The 13,575-nt window shown below is 37.4% G+C and overlaps 1 protein-coding gene across 1 annotated transcript in view; it reads left to right on the plus strand.

Annotated features, from left to right (window-relative positions):
• PTPRZ1 (protein tyrosine phosphatase receptor type Z1) overlaps positions 1-13,575 on the plus strand; it is a 188,667-nt gene that overhangs the window by 154,422 nt on the left and 20,670 nt on the right. The window contains exons 14-19 of the mRNA XM_039239659.1: positions 1,615-1,706; positions 4,419-4,504; positions 7,518-7,538; positions 7,700-7,796; positions 11,570-11,652; positions 13,007-13,141. Of these exons, the coding sequence (XP_039095590.1) occupies positions 1,615-1,706; positions 4,419-4,504; positions 7,518-7,538; positions 7,700-7,796; positions 11,570-11,652; positions 13,007-13,141 (514 nt within the window). The remainder of the gene's footprint in view (positions 1-1,614; positions 1,707-4,418; positions 4,505-7,517; positions 7,539-7,699; positions 7,797-11,569; positions 11,653-13,006; positions 13,142-13,575) is intronic.

A 13,575-nucleotide genomic window follows, 5' to 3' on the forward strand; every position in this document is an offset into this window, starting at 1 on the left:
TTTGGGGTTTTTTGCTTGTGACATTAAGATTATAAATAAACTACATGATTTTATACTGCTGATAGCAGTGAATTCATTGAACAAATATTTTGGGTCGCGGGAAACTTTAAGATTCGGGGGACCTACCGCTATTCTTTGCACTGAGGCCTAATACTGCATTATGTCAGACCTTGCCTTTGCAGGGCTCACATTCTGTTGAGGGACACCAACCAAAAACATGTAAGACAAATACCTAAGTAAAGAATTTCGGAAAGTTACTAAGTGCCATAAAGCTGAAAAAAGGGCAAAGAATAGTGACTTGGTGGGATGAGCTGGTACTTTTAGTTAACATGGTCAGGGAAGGAGCATTACAGGAAGTACAAAAACAATGGGAAGGAGGCGGGTGGCCAGAAGAAACATCAAAAGCCAGGGCCCCAAGGTGATACTGATGGGGCCTCTTGGAAGGAGGAATAGAGGGCCAGGTGGCCCTGAGCCTAGTAGTGGGGGATGTAGGAGAGGACACCCCAGAGGCAGGTGGGGGACCAGGTCATAGAGAGTCTTGTAGCCCTTGCTGAGATAATTGAATATCATTCTAATTCCACTGGGGAAGCCACTGAAGAACTGATTATTGAAGGAATGTTGAGGTGTGTCCTATAAGAACAAATGTTATGTTAAAGCTCATTAGAGTAAGTATCTTGTAGCTTGAATCTTAAATGGAAAGTGAGATTGGCATCTTTACTCACACAGATATTTCTATTTAAAGTTAACCACTCATGAATAACATTTCATATAAATTAAATGACCCACATCAAAGAGTGTCATTAGCAGTTTTAATTATCTAAATTTTTTTAATTAAGTATGGTTTGCATTAGTTTAAAGCAGCAGTTGGTTCTTTGCTCTTCTCAATAGTTTGTGGTGTGCTCTTACCAGATGTTACTCTTATTATCTGAATGAAAATAGATTCAGGTGACATTGTAGGTCATAGTTGTCGTTGATTCCAAATATATTCATTCTCAAAACCCTCATCAGCAAGGCTAGCATCTGTTGGAAAGAAAATCACGCCTGTTTTTGGTTATATGCTCATTATTTCCTCACTTCGTTCTGTCATTACTACATTATCATGCTCTCAGTATAAAGCTGCCTTCCTTGTCCATCAAAATATCACCACTGTCGAATTTCACTTACACAGTCATAGCTACCTTTTGCTAGCAGCCGAACTGCTTAGAAAGGTATGGTCACTTACTTAAGGAGTGAAAACAGCTCTGGACCTGGTTTCCCTTCCACTCTGGTCCAGTCCAAGGTGGCAGGCCACACTGGCATATGGCAGCGATGGTAGAGTAACCAGGGCATCGAGGTGTCCTTATCTCAGCAAAATACTGTTCGCTGCCAGCTACAACTTCCAAAGCCATCTCTGTTTTCAGCGTGTCAATATCTACTCACTCGTATGCATCCGGCACATGTAAAATTGAGATAAACTTGGAGGCCATACAATTCTTTAATGCTTTGTGTTTTGTAAAGTACAGATTCCCATTTATGTTTTAATTCTGGAGATTTCTGTCATAATTTTCAAGCAATTTTCAGCTCAGAAGTTGTCTTATGGCAGCTAGTACATAAATTGCTTTCTTTTCTTTCCAGGAAATGCTTTCAGACTGCACACTTTTATTTAGAGGACAGCACATCCCCTCGAGTAATATCCACACCTCCAACACCTATCTTTCCAATTTCAGGTAATAGCTTAAGGTGTGACCGTGAGTAGCTGGTAGATGTTGAATGGCAAATACGTGCTGGAAGGTTTGTCCCTATCAGAGTACTTTGCAAATGGCTCTAACGTAGATGAGTAAATCCTTGAGTTGCCCAGAATATTTACTACAGCCGTGTGTCAGGCACCAAAGTTTCTACGTTGTTCTCATTAATTTTGGACATTCTTAGCCAGATAGATGAAATAGCAAAATAACGCAAGGCTATTCAGATATAATATGTTAACATGAACATCGCGGTAAAAGATTGTTTAAGAATAAGGCTGACCTTCAGTCATTTCTGTTACTTTAATGGAAACCTGAACAATGAAAGTCAGGCTAAACCAATGTAGTAAGGGTGGCTAGGAGAAAATAACAAAAGTAAGGATAAAGTTTCGTTTCCTTCTGATCATCTGAATTTTTGTGAGAAAAGCTCCCTTAACTATGTTAGAAAAAAAAAAACTATAAAATGGTGGAGTAGAAGGAAAACATGAGCGCACAAAGAAATGTGTAATTGCCAGAAATATTTAAAACCACAATGTCAAACAGTTTGAATACCTGGGGAGATATCGACTGGTTTTTTTTATCAGAACTTACCTGATTAACATTAGTCAAGAATTAGCCAGGGTCGTTTTGACTGAGACATCCATTGATCCGGGAGTTCACACTATAAGATCACAGACACTTACTTAATTAACATTTCATAGCATCTCAGAATGAAAAGCCGTAACAATAAAGGAATTGCCTAGAAATAAGTGAACTATGGAAGAAGCCTCTGAAGGGTAGAGGAAGAAAACAAAGACAAAGAGAACCACCAAACCAGGGAAAATGGAAAAAAAATTGTCAATGTGGCTATTGTACAGAGGCCTGTTTTTAAATCGTCTGATACTCTTTAGGTTATTGTCAGAGGCCCAAGTGCGACAAGATGTTATTTTCTGAAATCTCATGACTTAAAAAACAAAAAAAAAACAAAACAAAGAGGAGCATTTTCTCTGTAATTCTCAGCGGGCAAAGGAATTAGGAGTGTTTGGCTCTTTTCCGTCTTTTGTCCACTCTGAGTCTTTAGCCACCACTGTCTTATTTCTGTTTTTTCTGTTAAAATTCTGCACGGCTATTTGAGTACAGCGCCGTTTCTCAACAGCATAGTAAGTGTTGTGAGACTGACAGCTCTCAGTTGTCTGTTGCGTTTTGATTCACTTCACCTTCAAACATACGTCTTCCATAGACTGCACATTAACATGATAGTCTCCAAATTATCTAAAGTCCAATATAATCTATTATTAGTAGCAGATAATCCCAAATCAATTCCTTGTCCAGGAAATGCAGAATCTCCTGCATCTCAGAAGAGTTGTGATCAAGGGCATTTCCCCACTTCACCTTTGCTCCAGATCACCCAAATATGCACCTTTTCATGTCAGATTAGAAATTTGAAAGATAGGTTGGTCTCACTGACTTGCAGACCAGTCCATGAAAGAAAGAACCAAAACACACAACTGTAAATAAAAAGTAGTCAGTCTGTGAAAAGAGGTTAGGTGTGCAGGATAATATCTATGGGTTTGAAGGACCTTTATGAGAAAAACTGATGATTTCGATGTGACAAGCTATTTCTATTTTCTTGTCTGATTATAAAAGCTACTGCCAGGCAAGATCCTTCCATAGATGTGAAGGCAGAATTGCACCTTTGTCTAATGTTTCTTAAGCTCAACGGGCTAATTCAGTTTTAGTATTCAGGTACACTCACCGAATAGAGAGAACAGATGGATTCTACTTTTTTAAAAAATCAACAAATTCTTGGTAACTGAAGCTTAAAAATATTAAAGGGCTTAGATGCTGAACATCTGTTGATGTAAATAAGTGTTTCTAGAGAAATGTGTTTGATGTTTCCTTGTCAGAGAAATCAGTTGTGAAATCGCATACTGTGAACTAGTGATATGTTTAATCTAAGAAAGTCTTTCCAGAGGGGGGAAAGAGAAAAAAGAGAACCAGTTAAAATAATTTGGCCCCTTCACAATTAATTAACAGATCCAATGACACTGTTTACATAGCATATTTTCAAGTAAGAGTTCTTGAAATTTTACATATTAAAAGTCCCAAAGGTTTTTGACATTATCCTTAATGAATAATCTGCATGTCAATGTTTTCTATTATTTATAGAGTAAAAGAAAAAATGTTTTCGAATTTAAACATCTGACTATTTAACTGTAAAGCATTAAACTATGTTAAGCTGAAATTACACTGTATGTTATGTTTAGTTCATGGTAAAATTGAAAATATATTATTTCTGAATTTTTTTTACCCAGAATTCATATTCATGTTAAATGTATTAAGTGTAAATGCAACATCTACTCATGTTAAAGAAAGTTATCCATAAAAAGATGCAGTCCATTGATAAGATATGAGGCTTTAGTGTGAGGTATTTATTATTTAACATTAAAAAAATTCTTGTTTCTTTAGAGTATGAAAGGAAAAGAGATTCATGATCAATCAGAATTATATAATGCCAGTTATTGTTAGTAAATACAGAGAAAATTGGTAACCATTGCTAAATATTTCATTAGATGCTGAGGTTCACTCAGGATTATAGGAGTACCTGAACTTTGAAGTTGCTTTAGAAGAAGGCGTTTTATAAATCTTTGTAAATGTGAGGCATATTCCTTTCTGTTGCGTTATCCTCTCCAAATGAATTTTTTTTTATTTACTTAGATGATGTTGGAGCAATTCCAATAAAGCACTTTCCAAAGCATGTTGCAGACTTACATGCAAGTAGTGGGTTCACTGAAGAATTTGAGGTATGATTTGAATAAACTTATTTTAAATAATACAAAAATATTGAATTTAATAGCAGTAGGCTATTTCTTGACCTAAAAACATTGAAACTATTTTCAGTTCTACAAAGAATATTAGTTATGTAATCATTTATGTTTTTAGGAGACGTGTTATGATTACCATATAATTTAGAAAATTGGTTTTCCATTTTAAAAATCAAATTGTTCTAGTAGAAAAAAGCATTATTAATTTTCTTCCATAAGGTACAGAATTCTAGTATCTTTCTTTAAATCTGAATTAGTAACATTGATTCTTTTTTATTTTCTAAATTATATAAATTATACTAAACTACTAAATTTCATGGTTTTCAACCAAAGTACATATAAACTCTTAGTTTTACACCGTTGTAAGTGCAGAAGCATTTAATTTACAAGGTATAATACAAGCAATAAATGTTATACAAGGTAAGGTCCTTCCCATCTTCTTCCCAAGAAAATACACATTTCTAAAAAACATTTGAACTGCACAATCAGTAAAAAGCTTTCTAGTAATACTCCATAAAATATTCATATATAGAAGAGGCAGAGAAATACGCTGCAAATTTACTATGGCACACTGAACTATCAGTTAAGCAGATTTTTCAAAATAGGTACTGTAAACCCAGAGCTAACAATGACAACCATAAAAAAATAAAAGTTACCATTATGCAGTACTCCTTAATAATACCGGTCATTGTACTAAATGCTTTTACATTCAATCTTCACCCAACTCTAGAACTTACTTGTTTTTATTTCTGTTCATACTACTGATGAAATCAACTTCCTCAGAAGTTAATTAACAACTCATAACTAGCGGAGCTAGACCACTTGCCGTAATGAGTACTGAGTAATGTGTAGAGTTGTCAAATCATTGTATTATTATGCACCTGAAAATAATATAGTGCTACATTTATAATATAAATAATATATTATATATTATAAATAATTTATAAATATTATATATAATTTATATATAATATATACTATATATATTATAAATATATTATAAATAATACATTTATAATATAGCGCTTCAGTTTAAATAATTTTTTAAAATAGCAGTGCTAGGATTCAAACCCAGCTCTGTGATTTTAAAACGTATATACATACTTTAAAAATTTTTTTTAAGTTTATTTGTTTTGAGAGAGAGAGGAAGGGACAGAGAGAGTATCCCAGAAAGGCTCCACATTAACTGCACAGACCCCAACTTGGGGCTTGAACCCACAAACTGTGAGATCATGACCTGAGCCAAAATCGAGTCGGATTCTTAACAGATGGAACCTCCCAGGTGCCCGCATATATACCTACGTTTTCCATTCCAAAAAGCAAGGATCTTCAGCCTTCCCTCTGGCCCCTCCCTTCTAGGAAACATCACATTGCTTTTTGGTCTCCCTCTCAACCCAGAGTGCTCTATGGCCCTCCCTCTCTGAAGCAATTTGACCTCTGATCCTGATGAGAAAGTGTCTACTCTCCCCATTGTACCCAACAACTGCTTCCCGGGAGTCACATCAACTAAGATATATGTAGGGAAGGAAATGCCATAGGTTGGAAAGCTTTAAGAAATCAAAGGAAATAGAAGTGATATGTGCTATATTTTCACTAAATTAAAATGATAGAAGCCAATTCATTTAATTTTAAAAGAAATTTAAGTCATAGCTATACTGAAATAGAAAGCGGTATGAGGTAAGGACTAAGTAAAGTGGAATAATATAAAGAATGACATGTTTAAAATATCAAATTATTTTTTCTTACCTTATTAGAGGTTAGAGGGTGGCTGGTGCCATGTTAACTCACAGACGCTATCGGGCTCACAAACAAAATCGTAATTACAAGAGGGAGACGATGTCAAGGATCTAATTTTCCAAATGTTAAAAACCACAAGGAAAAATAGACAATTTACAATAAAAGTTGCTGCTAGCATATGCACAGAGGCAGACTCATAGTTTTTACAACCGTAAAATAATTTTCAATGTTATGAAGCGGCTCATAATTAAATTAATAAAATAACCTCACATTTTTACTCAAAAGTGTATTCTTAATTCCATTGTTTTTAACTCACACTCTAGTTCAAGAAAACGTTTCATTAACTTGATAATTAGTTTAATAACTAATAATACTATGCCTTTTCATATGTTCAGAACATTAAATTGTTTGTAAATCTAGAGTCAGATGGCTTGCTGCGGAAGAGGCCGTACAAGCTTATCTGAAGAGAGGCTGGGCCACTTACTGATGAGTCAGTTTCATATTTGGATTACATACTCTCTCAAAAATTATACAGGCTTCATCTTATATCTTATTACTAAATAATTATAAATCCCTACCTAACCTATTTAGATAGAAGACATCTCTGAAAAGGATTTTAATTCATTTTAAAAGATAATTGGCAGGAATAATTTTTCTGTACCCGTGGAAGTTTAAATTAAAAAGTCTACTAATTAAATGTGTAGAAAGTAATGCTATCTAAATTTTGTTTCAAAATGATGTAGTATTTGTGATAAAAAATGTTTAGAAGAATTCATAATGTTCTGACAACTGTAAATCTGTTACAAACCACTTAATAAGAAGCTATTTACTCTAAAATTACCCTAAATAAATTTTTTAAAAAGTGTCACTAATTCAGGGTTTCAAATAGTGCTATAGTGGTCAAATAAAGTGTTATTTGGATATTAGCAAATCTAACTAATACAACAAAATGTGCTATCAAATATATGGTTTTTCTCATCTGCATTTTTTATATTCATCATATTATTATGCCACCGTCCCCTTTTAAAAGTGTTATTTTTTTTCCTTTTACATAATTTTAAGGTTCCAAACTGTTAGAAGTTTCTATTTGCATGTAACTGTTTGAAACATTCTGTTTTGTTGCTATTTGACAAATGTATTTATTGCATGATCATAGTTTTCCATTGTAAACCTAATATGAACGCTTTTTTTTCTCATTTGTCGTGTGCTGTGGAATTTGATTTCTTTACTTTTTTGGCATTCATTCCCTCATTAGACACTGAAAGAGTTTTACCAGGTAAGGCATTATTTCACTGCATTTTCTTTTAGCCAAGAAATAGTTATAACATGTAAAAAAAAATTGGGGGGGATAGACTAATTTGTCTTCTACGTTGTATTTTGAAGGCACTTTGTTGGAAAGGATAGGTGTTAAAATGCTACACCTAAATTTCTTTACAGGAGGTGCAGGGCTGTACTGCGGACTTAGGTATCACAGCAGACAGCTCCAATCACCCAGACAACAAGCACAAGAACCGATACATAAATATCGTTGCCTGTAAGTATCTCCCCAACGCAGCCTGACGTGTTCACGGTCACTGCCGTGCTTCTCGGCGCTGTCCGGCCATCTGCAGCAGAGCTGTTTCTGGGCTTGGTATCAGGGACTAAGACTTCTGTTAGATAGTGCAAAATACATTCTGCAGTTAGTGATAGGTTTCTGTTTTCTTTAAGTTTATTTTTTACTTACTTCAAGAAACAGAGATAGAGAGCAAGGAGGGGAAGGACAGAGAGGGAGACAGAACCCCAAGCAGGCTGTGCACCGGCAGCACAGAGCCCAAAGTGGGGCTCCAACTCGGGAACTGTGAGATCATGACCTGAGCCAAAGTCAAGAGTCAAAGGCTTAACCGACTGAGCCACCACCCATGCATCCCAATGATATGTTTCTTTTAAACAAAACAAACTGAAATTTTAATCCAGGCCTTTTTTCAGACATGATGGGCTGTAAATCTGTTCTTATGGTGTCTGCCATTATGTATATTCCCTGTTCCCATTTTCCTTGAGGTCTGTTTACTTCTATGTGAATTTACTAATCAAATGAGATTTCCTTTAGACTTTATTTTTCTTTCTACCCTTTTCCTCTCTTTCTTGTCATCTTCCCAGGGTCTTATAAAGGGCTAGTTGGATTATTTTTTAAATATTTTATTTATTTCTGAGAGAGAGAGAGTGAGAGAGAGAAAGCGCGCGCGCGCGCGCACACACACACACACACACACACACAAACACGCGCGCGCGCACGCACATGTGGGGGAGGGGCAGAGAGAGGGAGACACAGAATCCGAAGCAGGCTCCAGGGTCCTAGTTGTCAGCACAGAGTCCACTGTGGGGCTCGAAGTCACGAACCATGGGATCATGACCTGACTCAAATTTGGACGTTTTAACCAACTGAGCCACCCAGGTGCCCTTAGTTAGATTATTTTTTATTCCATCTTTCCCTTTATTTTCTTGCCTATTCTTTCTTTTTTCCTCAATGACAAGCTGTCTCTCTTGTTTAAGGCAAATTTACCTATTTTTCCTATGAAATTACCATCTTCCTCCTATCTTCTTAAAGCACCTCATGTTTACATATGTTCCCTTTTCTTTTCTTTATATTCGCCTCCATCTCTTGAAATCCATCTACATCGCCTCCTCTGAAACTTATACTTATTCTCTTCCTTTTATATTCAGTGGGTCTCCCTGAATCCTGTGAACACAGTATTACCAGCTTGGTTATTTAAATTCCAGTTCCTTTCTAGTTTCTGGAAGCCCGTGAAACTGTACTCCCTTTTTTAAAAAGTTTTTTATATAAATCCAGTTAGTTAACATACAGTGTAATATTAATTTCGGGTGTACAATATAGTGATTCAGCACTTCCATACAACACCTGTTGCTCACACAAGTGTACTCCTTATTGCCCATCACCTATTTCACCCATCCCCCCACTCCCCTCCCCTCTGGTAACCCTCAGTTTGTTCTCTGTAGTTAAGAATCTGTTTCTTGGTTTTTCTCTCTCTCTCTCTTTTACCCCTTTGCTCCTTTGTTGTGTCTCTTACATTCCACATATTAGTGAAATCATATGGTATTTGTCTTTCTCTGACTTATTTCACTTAGCATAATACTTCATCTCTGCCCATGTCATTGCAAATGGCAAGATTTCATTCTTTTTTATGGCTGAGTGATATTCCAGTGTATATCTATACACCATAGCTTCTGTATCCATTCATCAGTCAGTGGACACTTGGGCTGTTTCCACAATTTGACGAAGATAGTGCTGCTATAATCATCAGGGTGCATGTATCCCTTTGAATTAGTGTTTTTGTATTCTTTGGGTAAATACCTAATAATGCAGTTGCTGGATCATAGGGTAGTTCTATTTTTAACTTTTTGAGGAAGCTCCACACTGTTTTCCATAGTGGCTGCACCAGTTTGCATTCCCACCAACAGTACAAAAGGGTTCCTATCTCTCCACACCCTCGCCAACACTTTTTCTTTCTTGTGTTTTTGATTTTAGCCATTCTGACAGGGGTGAGGTGATATCACATGGTAGTTTTGGTTTGCATTTCCCTGATGATGAGTGATGTTAAGCATCTTTTCATGTGTCCGCATGTCTTTGGAAAAATGTCTATTCATGTCTTCTGCCTATTTTTAATTGGATTATTCATTTTTTGGGAGGTTGAGTTGTATCATTTCTTTATAGATTTCAGATTCTAATATTTACTTATCACATTTTCTTAAAATATTTTTTTACATCTATTTATTTTTGACAGACAGAGACAGAGAACAAGCGGGAGAGGGAGGGAGAGAGAAGGAGACACAGAATCCGAAGCAGGCTCCAGGCTCTGAGCTGTCAGCACAGAGTCTCATGTGGGGCCTGAACCCACAAACTGTGAGATCATGACCTGAGCTGAAGTCGGATGCTTAACCGACTGAGCCACCCAGGCGCCCCTAATTATCACATTTTCTTGAATAGTTTGCATAGATGTTGCTTCCTTCCTGCAAGGCTCACACAGATTTTTATTGGAAGGTTTTAGTAGCACTTTCTGCTTCATGTTCGTCCCCCTCAACCGAAGCAACCTTCATGGCTACACATAAAAACTCAGGTGCTTCTTGGAGAGGGTGAAGGTATTAAATGATTCCCTCAACGAGCTGAATGGAAAGCACCTACCAGGTAATTAAGAAGGGGGTGGAGATTAACATTTGTCGTATACGTTCTATGTGCCTGGCTCTGTAAATATATTACTTCATTTAATCCCCAAAATAACCTGACACACAGATACTAACAGTCCTATTGTAGAAATGAAGAAATACAACCCAGAAAATTTGCCCAGTAATACCCCTTTAAAAGTATTAGAACCAAAATAACAACAACAACAAAAATAGTTCAGCCTGGCATCAAGCCCGTCTCTCCATTGCCTTATATCTATTTCCGTATACGCTTCCTGCACTTAGTGAGCTGCTGTTGTCACAGAAGCATTAATATTCCAGGATGTCTCTCTACTTTTTGCTTTTTTATTATGTCACTCCTCCAAATACATAGAATTTCCCTGTGGAGCCCCAGGCAGTCTCAAACTCCTCATTTCAACATATCTTACTTGCCTCGGTAGACCGGGTATACGTTACCATAGTTTTCACCCCCATTTAACAGACAGTGTAGGTAGGATCTGCACTCACTGTTCCCAGACAGCCATTCTCCTGCCTGGCTGCACACTAACGGCCCTCTGAGGCTGTCGCCTTGAAGGAGCTGTTTGCTCTAACCATTCACAGAAACTTCCGAGGTCCCTTCTCCTGCCCTGTCTACTTTCTCTTCCTCCACTGGCGTCCGGTTCAGAGTGCACATGCTGCCTTCCTTCCTAAGCTTCCTTAGCTTTCTAAGACACCCCTGACACTCTTCTCTCCCTGTCACTGTCCACGGCCCCAAGATCCATCTTTGGAAACTATCTAAGATGCCAATGTCACATTCCAACCTTTATAAAAACGGTTCTTATCATCCCAAACCAACACAGTCTCTGCCTTCAAGTTCCCCCTTCATACTTTGCACCACCCTTGACTCCTGAACATTCCTTTCCCTCTGTATTTGTCTGTTCTCATCATCTGCATTAGAAACCTTGTTGAAGGCAGAAGCTCTTGTTATATTTATCTTTGTCACCTCTGTAATCCGTAAAGCCGACTGAAAGGAAATTATATTTGCATTGATTTTAATTGTATTTGATGTATCATTATGTAAACATAAATGACCTTTGTGCTGAAAAGTCATCCATGCTATAGTGAAATATTTTCTTTTTTTTTTTATTACAGATGATCATAGTAGGGTTAAGCTTGCACAACTTGCTGAGAAAGATGGCAAACTGACTGATTACATCAATGCCAATTATGTTGATGTAAGCATGCTTCAATTGGGACGTTTAAGGAAATTATGTTAGACCACGAATTTATTACACCACTCTGCTGTATTTATACTAGTGCTCAATACATGTTGTCTGACAGGTAATAAACAATACAAATCAGCAATAGGACATCCCACGGATAAAGGATTTCAGATTGATAGCATTCAAGCCCCATACTTGCTTTCTCTCGTGGGTGAGAAAGGTAATTCAGGCTGGAAATGCACATTCAAGGTGAATGTATGTATATATATATATATATAAACATATATATGGGTAGGTTTATAACTCCTTAACTGTGAGGGGCAGGCCTAGTGCTTATTTTGAATATCCCACAGTACCTAGCACCATATTGTGTAAGGAGCAGGCGATCAGTAAATCCTGACGGAGAAGTTCCAAAGGCATTCCTGGCTAAAAGGCAGACATGCAATTATTAAGCTGCTAATCAGCCTTATTATCTCTGGCACTTCTCAGGACCCCCAGCTATGTGGGGCTTATTCAATCTCCAGGGACCGCAGACCACTGACTAATTTCCTGGTTTTTCACTGTAGTCAGTTGAATGTTAAAGGAGCTCAGTTATTTTCCTGACGCTGACCTTGCTGTCTAGCTGCCTTCAAGTCTTATGCTGTGTGGAACAGTTAATTCAAAGAAGTGAGTGCCCCCAGATATAGGATGTATCTGTTAGAGGCAGCATTTCATGCTTCCGGAGGACGCAGTGTGTATGGCCCATCCAACGTGGGCTGTGGAGTTAGAACTGGTTTTGAGTCCCAGCCTTGTCCCTGGGTAGCCATGAAATTTTGGAAAGTCACTTAGAGCCACTGAGCCTCTCCTCATCTTCAGATCAAGGATGATGCTTCCATTTTGCGTGCATATTAATGACGCAGGTTAATGTTCATAAACCATCTCGGGTAACAGTGGGTGCACAGTGAAGGATAGCTTTAGTTATCAGCACTGCTTAGTACCACCAAGGAGAGAGTAGGGAGGCAACACCAGAGGTTTCCTAACTCTTGTAGACAGCTGAGCCCCCAGTGCCCCATACGCATTTCAAAGCAGTACACACACAAGTAAAGACCGGTATAGTAAATAGACTTAGATTAAATGTACTTGGAATACAGGTGCAGAGAATCATGTCTGTGTCAGGGCAAAGAGAACTTTCTATTTTTTTAAACAAAGATCACGGTTAAAGAATTATTATCTTTGCGAGTACTATCAAGTTTTCTAGCATTGCAAGATTATTTTTCATGATTCTTCTCTTATGGAAAAAATAGGCTGACCTTAAAAACTTACATATTGCACAGTAAAACAGCATAAAAAGAGTAATTTAGTAAAAAAATGTTTGTCGTTTGTTCAGGGTTACAACAGACCAAAAGCTTATATTGCTGCCCAAGGCCCACTGAAATCCACGGCTGAAGATTTCTGGAGAATGATATGGGAGCATAATGTGGAAGTTATCGTCATGATAACAAACCTCGTGGAGAAAGGAAGGGTATGTAGGTAATCTATTATCTCATCCCCGAAATAGTAATCAGAAGTGCTTTAAGTTGCTTTTAATGGACTCAGCATCAGGAAGCAGGAGAGGTTATGAAGGCCGATCAGGTATCCTTTCTAGTAAATTTGGCGGCTGATGGGGAGTTTAACATTTGTAGATCAGAAAGTTTCACTATAAATCAAGCTGTCTGCTACTTAAATGCATTTTTCATACTTTGAAAAAAAGTAAATGGGGCTCATTGCAAAGCAATGTAGAATGGAATAGATTTTAATTCACGGGAGCTGGATTCTAATCCCAGCTTTGTAGTGACTCAGTTCGTCTGGTCTCTCTTTCTTCATCTGAAAGGGAGAAGTTTGGACCAGATCACCTCAAGTCTCTCAGCCCTGTAATTCTGTCCCTGGTCTCCTCCAGAACTACTCCCCCCCCCCCCC

Source organism: Hyaena hyaena, unplaced genomic scaffold (genome assembly GCF_003009895.1).
Source record: "Hyaena hyaena isolate Hyena2069 unplaced genomic scaffold, ASM300989v1 scaffold_161, whole genome shotgun sequence".
NCBI lineage: Eukaryota > Metazoa > Chordata > Mammalia > Carnivora > Hyaenidae > Hyaena > Hyaena hyaena.